The sequence below is a fragment of the Pristiophorus japonicus genome, chromosome 17 (genome assembly GCF_044704955.1).
Source record: "Pristiophorus japonicus isolate sPriJap1 chromosome 17, sPriJap1.hap1, whole genome shotgun sequence".
In the NCBI taxonomy this organism is placed as follows: domain Eukaryota; kingdom Metazoa; phylum Chordata; class Chondrichthyes; family Pristiophoridae; genus Pristiophorus; species Pristiophorus japonicus.
The window spans coordinates 31,233,950-31,250,299 of record NC_091993.1 but is presented as its reverse complement, the minus strand read 5'-3'; the positions used below and the strand labels follow the sequence as shown (position 1 = coordinate 31,250,299).

The window sequence follows — 16,350 nt, the reverse complement described above, 5'->3', positions numbered from 1 at the left end:
AGACCACGGCTGATCTTCAACCTTAACTCCACTTTCCCACCCAATCCCCATATCCCTTGATTCTCCTAAAGTCCAAAAATCTTTCGATCTCAGCATCCACAGCCCTTTTGAGGTAGAGAATTCCAAACATTCACAACCCTTTTGAGTGAAGAAATTCCTCCTCATCTCAGTCTCAATTGGCCAGCCTCTTAACCTGAGACTCTAGACTCCCCAGCCCGGGGAAACAATCTCTCAGTATCTACTGACAGTACTTTTAAAATGCAGCACTGGCTAGGGAATATGTCATAAGTTAGCCAATTTTAAACTTATGATTTTTGATTGGATTATCTTTCTACTCGGCTATGAATAATTGGAATGTTAATAAGGTTTCCAAGAAATTGTCCAATCTGAACCTTTTATTTTAAGGATTCAAAAATGAAACAGATTTAAATTGCATTTTTGTTCAATTACTTAAATTGTGAAGGTTATGTAGCGTTGGGAAACACCGTGAGAGGAGGAAGAGCTGAAATAATGATGTCAAGGTGCTGGAGGTGAGTATGTCAGCTATATCTCTACAAGGTCGAGATCTGAAACTGGGCCCGACTATCAATGCTCCCCACACTCCTGAATGGTGTTAACAGCACTTGTCCAAACAAAAATACTGAAAGCCTTGTAACATAAAATCTAAGCATTAATCAAACAAATAGTTTGATTTTGTTTTTTTACAAAAGACAACACAGGTGGCAATCTTTGCTCAGTGCTGGCATTGAAAATTGTTCATTTCAGACCAGCGATATGCGCAGGCTGCACTTTTACACAAGTCTTATTGGCCCGGATTTTGTGGTCAGCGATGAACCAACAGCTTCAGCAGTTGATTACACTTGCACTTGCCCATAGGCTCTCTGGGCTTTTGCCCTGGAACTTGTGGTGATTGGAAAGCCATTTTGGCTCAGCGCTCTCCACAGGGGATCGGGTGCCCATGTGAACAGGGCAAACAAATGTGCATCACTTTAACCAATCGGAATGAAGAATCCTTACTGAGGCACTCAGAGTCTGAAACAGGAAGTGTAAGTCACAATATTTAATTCAATGGCAAAACATGCACAGAAAGCAAAATAAGAAAAGATGGGATTGAGAGAGAGAGAGAGAGAGAGAGAGAGAGAGAGAGAGAGAAAATAATTTATTTAAAAAAATCTCCAACAATAATTAAAATCTGAAGGAATTAAACTCTACACTTGTAAAAATTGATTTTCAGTGCCAGAGGTGTTGTTTGGCAGTAATTAAGGTTCATTATGCCATTAAAAATGTATTTACACTGGAATGGACAAGCCCCAACTTTTTCTGGTGAGTTTAGTACGTATCTATCAGGCAAGTACCGCAACAACAGCTTTCCATGCACTTCAATGCCGAGTCTCTCGGCAAGATACCGGCACAGAAAAGTTTCTGGAGGAGCAAGGCAACTCGGACACCATAGTTTAACTGCGCACGTGTGGTCGTCAGAAGTTGCTGTCCGATTTACATATTAAGGGGCCAAGTTTCGGCCTGAGTTGCTCCTGTTTTTTTGGAGCAACTGGTTTAGAAAGGAGCATCTTAGAAATTGCAATTCTCGGCATTTAGTTTGCTCCAGTTCTAGTCAGTTAGAACAGTTTCAGTTTGGAACAGATGTTACGCCCGTTTTGAAAGTTTAGGCAGTGAAAACATACTCCAAACTATCTTAGAATGGAGTAAGTGTAGATTTTTGTACGCTCAGAAAAACCTCATCTACACTTAGAAAATCAGGCGTAGGTTACAAATCAGGCTTAGGGAATGGGGGAGGTTTAAAGGGAAGTTTACGAACATTAAACACTTCAGTTTTACAAATAAAGAGCCATCATCAAAAATAAATGATATATACATCAATAAATCAATCAAAAAAGAATAAAAAATAAATAAAATTTTAAAAAATCAATAAATAAAACATTTTCTACTTACCGACTGCAGCACCGGGAATCCTCCAACAGCGTGTTGGGACAGCCCCCCCACCCCCACCGTGTCTCTGTCAGTGTCACTATCTCTCGGTCTGTCTGTGTGTGTCTCACACTCTCTGTCTGTCAGTGTCTGTGTTTCTGACAGCGAGGGGAGGGGAGAGGAGAGGAGGGGGGGGGGGTGGGGGGAGAAGGGAGGGGGAAGAGAAGGGAGGTGGGGGGGGGAGATAAAGAGAAGGGAGGTTGGGGGGGGCGGGGGGGAAGAAAGAGAAGGGAGGTTGGGGGGGGCGGGGGGGAAGAAAGAGAAGGGAGGTTGGCGGGGGGGGGGAAGAAAGAGAAGGGAGGTGGGGGGGAGGAGGAGGAGAAAGAGAAGGGAGGTTGGGGGGAGGAGGAGGAGAAAGAGAAGGGAGGTTGGGGGGGGTGGGGGAAGAGAAAGAGAAGGGAGGTGGGGGGGGGGGGAAGAGAAAGAGAAGGGAGGTGGGGGGGGGGGGAAGAGAGAAAGAGAAGAGGGGGGAGAGAAAGAGAAGGGGGGGGAGAGAAAGAGAAGGGGGGGGAAGAGAAAGAGAAGTGGGGGGAAGAGAAAGAGAAGTGGGGGGAAGAGAAAGAGAAGTGGGGGGAAGAGAAAGAGAAGTGGGGGGAAGAGAAAGAGAAGGGGGGGGAGAGAAAGAGAAGTGGGGGAGAGAAAGAGAAGGGGGGGGAGAAAGAGAAGGGGGGAGAGAAAGAGAAGGGGAGGGAGAGAAAGAGAAGGGGAGGGAGAGAAAGAGAAGGGGGGAAGAGAAAGAGAAGGGGGGAAAGAGAAAGAGAAGGGGGGGAGAGAAAGAGAAGGGGGGGAGAGAAAGAGAAGGGGGGGGGAAGAGAAAGAGAAGGGGGGGGGAAAGAAAGAGAAGGGGGGGGGAAAGAAGAGAAGGGGGGGGAAAGAAAGAGAAGTGGGGGGAGAGAGAAAGAGAGGGGGGGGAGAGAAAGAGAAGGGGGGGAGAGAAAGAGAAGGGAGGGAGAGAAAGAGAGGGGGGAGAGAAGAAGAGGGGGAGAGAAAGAGAAGGGGGGAGAGAAAGAGAAGGGGGGAGAGAAAGAGAAGGGGGAGAGAAAGAGAAGGGGGATAGAAAGAGAAGGGGGGAGAGAAAGAGAAGGGGGGAGAGAAAGAGAAGGGGGAGAGAAAGAGAAAGGGGGGAGAGAAAGAGAAGGGGGGAGAGAAAGAGAAGGGGGGAGAGAAAGAGAAGGGGGAGAGAAAGAGAAGGGGGAGAGAAAGAGAAGGGGGGAGGGGAGAGAAAGAGAAGGGGGGAGAGAAAGAGAAGGGGGGAGAGAAAGAGAAGGGGGGGAAGAGAAAGAGAAGGGGGGGGAGAAGAAAGAGAAGGGGGGGGAAGAGAAAGAGAAGGGGGGAAGAGAAAGAGAAGGGGGAAGAGAAAGAGAAGGGGGGAAGAGAAAGAGAAGGGGGGAAGAAAGAGAAGGGGGGAGAGAAGAGAAGGGGGGAAGAGAAAGAGAAGGGGGGAGAGAAGAAGGGGGGAAGAGAGAGAGAGGGGGAGAGAAAGAGAAGGGGGGAAGAGAAAGAGAAGGGGGGAAGAGAAAGAGAAGGGGGGGAAAGAAAGAGAAGGGGGAAGAGAAAGAGAAGGGGGAAGAGAAAGAGAAGGGGGAAGAGAAAGAGAAGGGGGGAAGAGAAAGAGAAGGGGGGGAAGAGAAAGAGAAGGGGGGGAAGAGAAAGAGAAGGGGGAAGAGAAAGAGAAGGGGGGGAAAGAGAAGGAAGGGTGGGAGAAAAGAGAAGGGGGGGAGAGAAAGAGAAGGGGGGAGAGAAAGAGAAGGGGGGGGAGAGAAAGAGAAGGGGGGAGAGAAAGTGAAGGGGTGGAGAGAAAGAGAGGGGGGGAGAGAAGAGAAGGGAGGGAGAGAAAGAGAAGGGGGGAGAGAAAGAGAAGGGGGAGAGAAAGAGAGGGGGGAGAGAAAGAGAAGGGGGGAGAGAAAGAGAAGGGGGGGGGAGAGAAAGAGAAGGGGGGGGGAGAGAACGAGAAGGGGGGAGAGAAAGAGAAGGGGGAAAATGAGAGGACGGGGGGGGGAGAGAGAGAAGAAGGGGGGAGAGAATGAGAAGAAGGGGGGAGAGAAGGGGGAGAGAAAGAGAAGGGGGGGGGAGAGAAAGAGAAGGGGGGGAGAGAAAGAGAAGAAGGGGGGAGAGAAAGAAGAAGAAGGGGGGAGAGAAAGAGAAGAGGGGGGGGAGGAAGAGAAGAGGGGGGGGGAGAGAAAGAGAAGAAGGGGGAGAGAAAGAGAAGAAGGGGGGGAGAGAAAGAGAAGAAGGGGGGGAGAGAAAGAGAAGAAGGGGGGGAGAGAAAGAGAAGGGGGGGAGAGAAAGAGAAGAAGGGGGGGAGAGAAAGAGAAGGGGGGAGAGAAAGAGAAGCAGGGGGGGAGAGAAAGAGAAGAAGGGGGGGGGAGAGAAAGAGAAGGGGGGGGAGAGAAAGAGAAGGGGGGAGAGAAAGAGAAGGGGGGAGAGAAAGAGAAGGGGGGAGAGAAAGAGAAGGGGGGGCAGAGAAAGAAGGGGGGAGAGGAAGAAGGTGGGGCGGGGGGGGGAGGAGAGGAGAGGAAGAAGGTGGGGCGGGGGGGGGGGGAGGAGGAGAGGAGAGGAAGAAGGTGGGGCGGGGGGGGTGGGGGAGGAGGAGAGGAGGGGAAGAAGGTGGGGGGGAGAAGAGGGAGAGAAGGGGAGAGGGAGGGAGACTGAACGGGCCGGGCCCGCATGGGCCCAAGACTTCGGGCTGGGCCCGTTTTTAGCACCGGATTTACAGGTATGTGGCGTCGGGTCTGGGGGGGTGGGGGGACAGGTCAGGGGGCGCGGGGGGAGGGAGCGGAGTTCGGGGTGTGGGGAGCAGAGGTCGGAGGGGAGGGGGGAGCGGAGATTGAGTCAGAGAGGAGGTCGGAGGCTGGTGGGGGGGGGGGGGGGGGGATTCGAGTCAGGTCGGGAGGAAGCAGGAGCTGGGTGTGGGAGGCAGCCTTATCCACACAGCCCCAGTGAGGCCATTTGGCCAGGGCTAGGGGCTGCGTGCTTCGGGCCCCTCTCACACAGTTTTGGGCACCTGGAGCTACTGCACATGCATGCCCACTGTAGCACACAGGTGCAGAGGTCCCGGCACTGCTTTCAGCGCAGGGACCTGGCTCCGCTCCCCCCACAGCTAGTGCTGCGCCACACCCAGCTCAAGAGGACCTGCAGGGAGCCGGAGAATAGGTAAGTTTTTTTTAGGCGCACTTTGTGGCGCGAAAAACAGGCGTCCAGGTCGGGGCTGCACCGTTCTAGGCGCGGCCCGATACTTGGGCCCTAAATAACTGCTGGCTAAGATGCACTGGATGTGACGATTACCGTACAATTTCATTTCTGAAAAGTAAAACTTTGAAAATGACTCAGCTTTTTAAATATTTTTACGGTGAAATCTGGGCCATTATGTTCATACACCCATCAGTAAATGGACCATGTGTGGGATGTAGAATGACAATTAGCTATTTCATGGTTCTGCATTCTATATTGTATGCATAAATGTTTCTTTATTGCACATTGTTAATATTAGTTTATTTTAAGTCTGTACTTTTTTTTTCCCCACAGTTGTATCCGCTGTTTGGGAACAACATTTCAAATACACTTCCACCTCCAGACTATATCAGGAACCATGGAAAATCATCCTGCCCATTATCATGCCCTGCACACATTGTGGAATATGATAAAGGCAACATCAATCATCCAGTTAACCTCGAGCCTGTCAATTTAAACTCTCAACAGTTTTATACCTTCGCTGATTCAATCTTTTAAAAAAAAAATCTGCTTGCTAAGAAACACTGGATGCACAATTACTGTACAATTTCGTGTCTGAAAAGAAAAACGTTGAAAATGCCCATTAAAATTAACTGAATATTTTAAAATATTTTCTAGCTCTCATCTAGTCATACAGTAACTATGCATTTCTATTGAGGATAAAAGAATAAACGTGCATTTATAAAACACCTTACATGACCTCAGGACATCCCAAAGTGCTTCACTGCCTTTGAAGCGTAGTCACTGTTGTAATTTAGGGAAATGTGGCAGCCAATTTGCTCATGACAAGGTCCCATAACAAGCGAATGAGATAAATAACAAATAACCAGATCATCTGTTTTTGGTGGCGTTGACTGAGGGATAAATATTGGCCAGGACAGTGGGAGAACTCCCACTCCTTTTCTCTATATAGTGCCGTGGAATCCTTTATGCCCACCTGCGAAGTAAACAGGGCCTCAGTTTAACATCTCAGCCAAAAGACGGTGCCTTGACACGGTCGCACTCCCTCAGCACTGCACTGGAAGTCAACCTGGATTGTGAGCTCAAGTCTCTGGAGTGGGGCTTGAACCCACAACCTTCGGTCTCAGAGGTAAGAGTGCTGCCCACTGTGCCATGACGGACACCTAACTGCCTGCAAAACGATATTCTAAATTATATCTAATACACACATTAAGTGCAAATGAATTACATAGCAATATGAAAAGCTAAACAGAATTTTTCCACAGTTCAAAGATAGGTTTTTGTTTGGTATTTTGAAGTAATGGTTGTGGTTGTTGCGAAGCCAATCATCTCAGCCCCAAGACATTGCTGCAGGAGTTCCTCAGAGCAGCGTCCTAGGCCCAACTACCTTCAGCTGCTTCCTCCCGACATCTTTTAATGTTATACAGGACACCACATTGGATTTGAATAAAAAATGAAATGTAACGAACCTCAGATCAATGTTTAGGAGAAGAGAAGTGCAGCAACATTGTTGTTGCTATTGTTGTTTTATAGAAAAGATGCACATGGTTTCACAAGAACTAGAAGTCTTCCATTATGTCACTCAAGTGCCCATTCTTCACGTGGGCAAATGAACAATGGGTGTTGCCAGATTATTGTGGGGGGGGGTGGCAAGAGGAGGGCAACACAGCTGGTATCAATCTTGCCCTTACTAAACATTTTTAAAATGTATTCAGTCATGGGAAGCGAGTGTTGCTGGCAAGGCCGGCATTTATTGCCCATCCCTAATTGCCCTCGAGAAGGTTCTGGTGAGCCGCCTTCTTGAATCGCTGCAGTCCGTGTGGTGAAGGTGCTCCTACAGTGCTGTTAGGGAGGGAGTTCCAGGATTTTGACCCAGCGACGATGAAGGAACGGCTGATATATTTCCAAGTCAGGATGATGTGTGACTTGGAGCGGAACTTGGAGGAGACGGTGCTCCCATGCACCAGTTACCCTCCACCCAGGTGTACTTTCCAGCCAGTGTCACTGGACAGATATTAAGAGCAAGGACCCTGGAGTTTTCCCCTCTCTATGTGAGGAGTACTGAAGCTAACTGCAGTGCCCAAATGCAGCCCAGCTACACGATTTCTTCCTCGGAAAGAGGCAAGCCCAGAAATTGTCTTCCATTGCAGCATGCTGTCTTACTGCTGCTCCCTCAGCAAATGCTTGCAACTGAACTACTGAGACTGTATTTACACATTTATTTTTCTTCTATGGGGTATGGAGAGAAAGAGGGAAAGGGGTACTGAGGTAAATGATCAGCCATGATCATATTGAATGGTGGTGGAGGCTCGAAGGGCCGAATGGCCTACTCCTGCACCTATTTTCTATGTTTCTAGGAGTCCTGATTTCTAATTTACTTCTTTTTAAAAAGTATTAACAAATTAGATGTATTAAATTTACAGAACATTTGTTTGAGACTATTGATTTCTAACTTAATTACATTTTAAGTATTAACTAATTAGATTTATTAAATTTGCAGAGCACTTGTGTTAGAGGCTAGACAATTATTTAGAATTACAAAATGAGATCAGTTGTCTTGAATTTGAATAAGGGAAATGAATGAATTACAGCCACAGAGACTCCATATATATCTGCTCATTACACAAAATACAATAGATTACAATGTTCTTTCATTTGAATTTCAACAGAATCCACTAATTAAACTGTGCAAATTTGTTCCAAAAAATATAAATTGCGAACTCGTTCAATCAAACTGCAAGCACACATAGATCAATCGCTCATGTTAAATGCAGTTCATAGATTAAATTTCACGGTATTTTTAATTTCAGGTTAGGGTAAACGCAGACATGGTTCGAATCAGTCTGTCATGTCATGTCATCCCTGGGGAGTACACTACCTGGTACAGGTTCATTCATTGTAAGAATATAATGGCATACTGAAGAGGCATGCATGCATGCATGCATGAGAAAGAGGAGAAAAATAGTTCAAGACAAGAGACAAGGAACACACAAGACCTTCATTGTGGTTACACAGCTGGGGAATTTAAATTCCGTTAATTAAATAAATCTGGAATTAAAAAACTAGTATCAGTAACGGTGACCATGAAACTACCGGATTGTCATAAAAACCCATCTGGTTCACTAATGTCCTTTTAGGGAAGGAAATCTGCCGTCCTTACCCGGTCTGGCCGATATGTGACTTCAGACCCACAGCAATGTGGTTGATTCTTAACTGCCCTCTGAAATGGCCCAGCGAGACACTCAGTTGTACTAAACCGCTACAATAATGTCAGCACTGTCGGAGCTCCTCTCATGCGGCGGAGCCTGGTCTCCAGTCATCTTGGATCCCCTTGCCACTGGACCAAGACCTAGCTCTGTCAAGCCCGTGTGGTAGCTGGTGTGCAACGACCACCCCACGTTAAAAGAATTCACGCACAGGCATCCTCGTTTAAAATTAGTTCATCAGTCACCCGAGTACTCATTTTGATTGTGGAAGCAAGTCATCCTCAACCTCGAGAGACTGCCTATGATTGATGACTGTGGGAGCACCTTCACCACACGGACTGCAGCGGTTCAAGGCAGCAGCTCACCACCACCTTCTCAAGGGCAATTGGGGATGGGCAATAAATGCCAGCCTTGCCAGCAACACCCACATCCCGTGAACGAATTAAAAAACACAAGTCCCACCACCCCACCCCCAACACAAACACACATAGAAAACGGTTTCAAAATGTTTATGGAAAGCAAAGGAAATCCAATCCATCAATAAGATGCACCATAAATACCTGCAAAAGATGATAGAGAGAGATGTCTGGTGGTGGAATGCCGTGAGGAGTGAGCTGTGGAAACAGAGCAGCCCGTAGCTTGGGATAAGGAGCCAGTGCCATTTTCAACAGCTGCGGATCTACTTTCCAGAGAGAGTCGCCGGCCTCTTCCCTTTTCTGCATCACCTAAAGAAATCGCAGATAGAAAGATTTATATTTATACAGCGTCTTTTACAACGTGAGGTGAAGCCATTAAGTAATGCACATCATTAAGCTTTTAAAATATACTCGCACTACAGATAAAAGTGAATTAAACACCTTCAACATTCACTCCCTCCACCACCGGCGCACCGTGGCTGCAGTGTGTACCATCTATAAGATGCACTGCAGCAACTCACCAAGGCGTCAACAGCACCTCCCAAACCCACGGCCTCCATCATCTTGAAGGACAAGGGCAGCAGGCTCATGGGAACACCACCACCTCCACGTTCCCATCTAAGTCACACCATCCTAATGGAAATATATCAGCCGTTCCTTCATCGCCGCTGGGTCAAAATCCTAGAACTCCCTTCCTAACAGCACTGTGGGAGCACCTTCAACACATGGACTGCAGCGGTTCAAGGCAGCAGCTCACCACCATCTTCTCAAGGGGCAACTAGGGATGGGCAATAAATGCCGGCCTTGCCAGTGACACCCACATCCCATGAATGAAAAAAAGAGAGAGGTTGGACCAGTTAGAAATGGGTGAATAGTTTACAGATACGATACGATGGCAAGTGCTGTAGGGAATCGAATATGGCCAGGGTGATCTCCTGGACTAGTTTTGATCGCCTGGATGGGTCGGAGAGGAATTTTCCCAGATTTTTTCCCCCCTCCCCCCAGTTGGCCTGGGTTTTTGCCTCTCCCAGGTGATCACATGGCTCCGGTTGGGGTGGAGTGTAGAATGTTCCAGTGTAAGGGGTGTCGCAGTCGTGTGAGGCGGACTGGTTGGGCTGGGTGCTCTTTACCTTTCCATCGTTCATAGGTTTATATGTAACCTTCAGGGCTGCTGACCGAGGGCCGTGTGGCTCTTTGACGGCCGGCACGGACACGATGGGCCGAAATGGCCTCCTTCTGCTCTGTAGATTTCTATGTTTCTATACTTGGCACTCGCAGGACGAGTTTCAAGACAGCCAGCATCAGTACAACACATTAAACACACACACACTGTGAAAGTGGGAATCGGTGAATGGCCAAGACGGTCTTATCATTTAAATCGGAAGACTTGGATCAACACGCTGGTTCTCCTTTCAGGTGGTTTCCACAGAACCGTTTGCACTGTTGACTGGATGGGGCAAGCTTGATGGATCTTCACTTGCCCTTCGCACTATTGTCAGTTTTTAATGAAATCAAAAGCCTCACAATTCTGATTGAATTTGGTTATCTTATTTATAACAGATTGAGATAGTGAGTGTCCCTTGCAGTTATATTTTTTGGCTGTGCTGAGGAGGAGGAAAAAAAATCATGAGTGCACAAATGGTGCCCCAAGGGCTGGGTGCACAATTGTAGCTCCGTTATTCAAAGCACAACTGATCTAAGGTGGCATTCAGAAGCCGAGGCAGGTTGCCCACCTAGCAACGGTAGAATGACCAAAAGGGAGAAGAAAGAAAAATGCAATTGTGACGGTTCATTACTTTGATCGAGTTATGAGCAGAGACTAGAGAAACTCGGCTTAATTTCATTAAAACGAAGAAGGAGAATAGAGAAGTTGTGGTAGAGGTATTCAAAATGAGAGGGTTTTGATAAGGTAGATCAGGAAAAACGATTTCCAGTGAGTCAGTAACTTGAGCAAAAATTTAAAATAACCAAAGAGCGAAGGGAAAAGTTAGGAGAATTCAAAAAAAAAAAATATTTTTTGCAGACGGTTGTCAGATTGAAAGCCCCATCAGAAACAGAGTTCAAAGAATCCATGCTAGACTTTAAAAGGAACGTAGGTACGTATTTCAAAAAGAACATTTACAAAGGAATTGGGGATAGGGCGGAGGGATGGGAGCAAGTGGGTAGCTCTCAGAGAGCACAGCTGAATGGCCTCAGTCTGTGCCGTGCCATAAAATTCTATGATACGAGAGGTTTCCCCATGTTGTTTGATTGAAAAGTACTGCTAAGTGGTACAAGGCAGAGTATTCCAAATATTTATGAATAGAATTTCAGATCCTCTGTGATTCGCAATGTCCCAGGAAAGCAGAAGTTCCGAATTAAACTGTAATTTCAATAATAAAAGAACTGAAAGATCCATAACCAAGAAACTCGGGAATTTCCATTCCAATCTCAATCACGGGGATCAAAAAGAAAACAGGACTCTGGATTTAAAAAAGGTACAGCTTCTAAGAAGACAAGAATTAGGAGCAGGGGTCGGCCATGCGGCCCCTCGAGCCTGCTCCGCCATTCAATAAGATCATGGCTGATCTTCAACCTCATCTCCACTTTCCCGCCTGAGCCCCATATCCTCAGAGTCCTCCAGAGTTTCAACTCACCTGATCAATTCCTCCAGGAGCAAACATAATGGTGGCTAATGCCATCAGCGTGTGCCCCTCCAGCAGCATGCTGCTGACACTGGCTTGGTTACTGGGTATCAGCATTTGGGCATTGGCCAGGCTGGCCTGAAATGTCACAGATGGATCTAGAAGGGCAGAATGACAATCAGTGTAGCCGCAAGTGAAAAATGAACCATCCCCACGAGAGCGGCTGAAGCACGAAATATCACGCGACATGTAAAATCAAACCAACCAGCTTCGGAAAGGAGACCCAACATCACAACACAAAAGGTTCAGTTACAAAGCAAGCACTACGGGTCAGTTAGTGATGTTATAATTCACCAGCATTCTGATCCACCTGTACCACTGCTAACAAATGCTCAATAATTAACTTCATAAGAACATAAGAATTAGGAGCAGGAGTAGGATATTCGGCCCTTCGAGCCTGCTCCGCCATTCAAGAGATCATTGGCTGATCTTCTACCTCAACTCCACTTTCTTGCACTATCCCCATATCCCTGGATTCCAAAAATCTATCGATCTCTGTCTTGATTATCTCAACGTCCAAGTCTCCACAGCCCTCTGATGTAGACAATTCCAAAGATTCACCACCCTCCGAGTGAAGAAATTTCTCCTCATCGCAGTCCTAAATGGCCAACCCCTTATTCTGAGACTGTGACCCCTGGTTCTAGATTCCCCAGCCCGGGGAAACATCCTCCCTGCATCTACCCGGTCAAGCCCTGTTAGAATTTTGTATGTTTCAATGAAATCACCTCTCATTCTTCTAAACTCTCAGGAATATAGGCCTAGTCTGTTCAATCTCTCCTCATAGGATAATCCCCCCATCCCAGGAATCAGTCTGGGGAACCTTCGTTGCACTCCCTCTATGGCAAGTATATCCTTTCTTAGGTAAGGAGACCAAAACTGTGCACGATACTCCAGGTGCGGGCTCACTATTCAAGTTTGGTCAATGAGGAATACCAAAAACTAAACTGCTGCCAGTGGAATTCACAGCTTTAAGTTGGGTATTGGTGCCTCCAACAGCAGCTCCATCGCTGCCAAATTATGCAAGCATTGCTTAATTAATAAGCATTAAATTGCAGTTGCAAAAAATACCTCCTAGATTGTCTGCAACCTCTCTTATCCTCATCAGAAATTCAAACCAGGGATGGGCCACATGAAGCGCTCCAGCATCCAGGAGGGGGCAGTCGGAGGGCCTCAACCTGTCAATAAGCCAAGAACAACATTTTCAGGGAACTTGAAATATAAGAGATACATCTGCAAGCAGGTCAACTTCTAACATTTCATGTGTATGACAATTTTCTCTATAATTGGATAAAAAAAAGGCAATTTAGTATCTTAAACAGCCATTATTGCTTCACAACAAGAGACATTCACCTAGTTCAGAAAAATTATCGAGTTGAATCCTAATTTTAAGCCCCTTTAAATATGGGGAGGCAACTTTTATATCAATTCACCCAGCACAGCTTGCAATGTCTTTTTACCAGCAGTACAGTTAACTTTTTTGTTGCTTTCTATTTTCTAGTGGTAGGCACAGGAAAGCCGGGGGGGGGGGCGAGGGGCAGTTTAGGAAAGCCCGAGAATGCAGGAGATGAACATGCACGCACACACTTGAAATGACACGGCCGATTAGATATCTTGGCAAGTGACAGATTATCTGCACTGATACCAACTTTACTCCCTGACACGCAATTGGTCATCGACTCAAAGTCAGCTTCCGCCTGTTGGGATGTGTGTGTGTTTTTTTAAAATAAAATACCAGTATTGCACAGCTAAACATTAAATTAAATTACAATTCTTAATGATCGCTTCATTAAAGAATGGGATAAGAGGTGAAACACTCCGCTTTAAGAATACCAATTGATTTCGCCCCTAGATTTATGGTATGTAGTAAGGATTTCTTTTTACAAAAAACAGATTATCTGGTCATTACTACATTGTGGGAGCTTGCTGTGCGCAAATTGGCTGCCGCGTTTCCTACATTACAACAGTGACTACACTTCAAAAGTACTTCATTGACTGTAAAGTACTTTGGGACATCCGGTGGTCGTGAAAGGCGCTATATAAATGCAAGTCTGTCTTTCTTTTTGAAAGTCCGAATAAATTAGATTCAATTCCTTTTCCACTTAATGGGTCTATTTTAATAACTATCCTCCATATCTTTGTGTAGCGGTTCAAATCAATTTTTCTGGTCAGGATGTGGGAATTTTGTGATTCAATTATCAAGCTAACTATAGCTGAACAAGGTTATGTCTGTTGTCCCACTGTTCAGATGAGAGGAACTTTCTATGTTAGTTTGTCACCACTTAAAGACCGAAACATTACCAGCACTGCACTTCAGACACAAGCATTCAGCTGTAGTTATCTTGAAAAGTAACTCACAGAATCCCCACATAATAACCAAAAAAGGTAACCAGAGGTCAAAGATTTAATTAGAGGGGAAATGAGGAGAAGTGTCTTCACAGAGGGTTGTTAAGATCTGGAACACACTACCTGAAAGTTTGGTGCATAGTAACATACAAAAGGCAATTGGATATGAACTGGGAGAGAATTAATTTGCAGGGTTAAGGGGAAAAGCTGGAGAGTGGGACTAATCGGATCGCTCTTTCACAGAGCCGGCACAGGCACGATGGGTCGAATGGTCTCCTTCTGCGCTGTTATGATTCTGATTCTAAGCTATTCATTTGTACTCTAAACATCTACCCTGCTTTCCAACATACAAGAGGCCGTATAAGGAGTTTCATACAATCTTACAGCACAGAAGCCGGCCATTCGGCCCGTCGTGCATGTGTCCCACGCCATCTATTTCACATCTCGGCATTCAGAATCCCACCGTTTTTGCACGGCAATTGAAACAGAAGATATTGAATATGAGGATTTTCAATTTGCCATCTAGAAAAGCCAACAAAAGGGAGGCAGGTTCCTTGCAGATGAGAAGGGCCAGTACCATAAGCAAAGTTTTCAAAGATCTCCGATATCAACACGAGGTAGAACTTTCTGCAGGATTTGGGATTACCGTTTCAGAGCTGGAATCTGCTCCTGGTGCAAGCGCTCACAAACTAGCACCTGGAACCTTTTCAATGGAAAAGGCAAAAGCATCAACTGATTAAGCTCCGACTTTCAGAGATTTAAAAATACAGGTTGTGGTTAGCAGCAGTGGGTTTAATTATATATAGGCCATTCAGCCCATCGTATCTGCACCACTTTAAAAGAGCTATCCGATGAGTCCCATTGCCCTGCTCTTTCCCCACAGCACTGCAAACTTCTCCTTTCCAAGTATTTATCCAATTCCCTTTTGAATGTTACTACTGAATCTACTTGCTCCAGCCTTTCAGGCAGCGCCTTCCAGATCACAACAACTCACTACACAAAAAAATCCTCGTGTGCCCTCTGAAATTTGAGTCCTCTGGTCACCGTACCTCCTGCCAGTGGGAACAGTTTCTCCCCATCTACTCGGCACTTCCATGATTTTGAACGCCTCTTAAATCTCCCCTTAACCTTCTCTGCTTTGAGAACATTCCCAGCTTCTCTACATAACTGAAGTCCCTCATCCCTGGTAAATCTCCTCTGCACCCTCTCCAAAGCCTAGAAGTCCTGATGTGTTGCCCATAATCGGACAATATTCCAGCTGAGGTTTAACCAGTGATTTATAAAAGGTTTACCATAACGTCCTTGCATTATTTGTTAGTTTGTTTAATTGATTGAAACACAAAGAACTTAAGCAAATCTTTGTTGTCAACTGTAAAGATATTCCTTTTCTGTGGTCTGTGGTCTAATAATCTCTCCCAAATAGCTGGCAGTGCAGTAATCCTGTCAGCAATTTATGATGAACGAGATCAGATTCTCCGGCAGACTGTGTGCAACATTATGTCATGAGATAAGTGACCACTTAATTCCGCCTTTTTCACCACATGGTTATGTCCCACATGCAAAGCAACAAAAGATGTAAAGAGCAGTAAGAAATTCCTACTCAGTCCCACACGTCTAGAGTCTCAATCTGAAAACAGCTTTGGGGTGGGGAGGGAGGCCAGGAAAGAAGAGGAAGAAAGTGTAAGTTGCCAGGTCCTTCATCTAATTAACATGGTACAATTTGAAATGCATTGCACAAAATCACCCACATGGGGGAGATATGTTACAATAAATCATATCTTCAAAGCAATAGTTCACAGTGCCATGGAAAGTGTGGGGAGGGGGGGGTGATTTAAGCAGTAATGCCCTTAAAAAAAGGTCTCAACTACTGATTCAACCAAACATATAGTTAAAAAAGGTAAAACTGTAAATGCTTTAAATACAAAAGTCAAAAAAAAGTTAAACACACAGCAGATCAATCAATATCTGAACATGGCAGTCTCCAGACCCTTTGTCAGAACTATCTGTGTCAGGTTCTTACAAAGACTTTACACCCAAAGTTTTAACCCATTTTTTCTTCTTTCAGATGCCGACAAACCTACTGTGCATTTCCAGCATGGTATTCCGGGATTATTTTGAAGGGAGTGGGCGAGTGGGGAATTTCACACTTTTATTATTTTGCCCAGGAAGATTAAAATCATAGAATGACACAGCACAGAAGGGGAGCCTTTCGGCCCATCATGGCTCTTTGGTAGAGCTATTCAACAGATGATCTGGTCATTATCACATTTCTGTTTGAGCGAGTTTGCTTGTGTGCAAATTAGCTGCCGCGTTTCCACATTACAACAGACTACACTTCAAACTACTTCATTGGCTATAAAGCGCTTTGAGACGTCCGGTGATGGAGAAAGGTGCTATATAAATCCAAGCCTTTCTTTGTTTTAGTTCCACTCCCCCGCTCTTTCCCCATCGCCCTGTAATATTTATTCCTTCAATTATCAAATTCAATTAATAATTAAAAATACATTGCCCGTGTCCTCTAAA

At 45.7% G+C, this 16,350-nt stretch overlaps 1 protein-coding gene across 2 annotated transcripts in view; it reads right to left on the bottom strand.

The window, feature by feature from the left end:
* The window catches only part of spg11 (SPG11 vesicle trafficking associated, spatacsin), a 190,024-nt gene that overhangs the window by 89,320 nt on the left and 84,354 nt on the right, over positions 1-16,350 (bottom strand). For both annotated transcript variants that reach the window (XM_070858561.1, XM_070858562.1), the window contains exons 17-19: positions 12,553-12,659; positions 11,437-11,582; positions 8,945-9,109 (exon numbers count right to left, since the gene is read on the bottom strand). In XM_070858561.1, the coding sequence (XP_070714662.1) occupies positions 8,945-9,109; positions 11,437-11,582; positions 12,553-12,659 (418 nt within the window). The remainder of the gene's footprint in view (positions 1-8,944; positions 9,110-11,436; positions 11,583-12,552; positions 12,660-16,350) is intronic.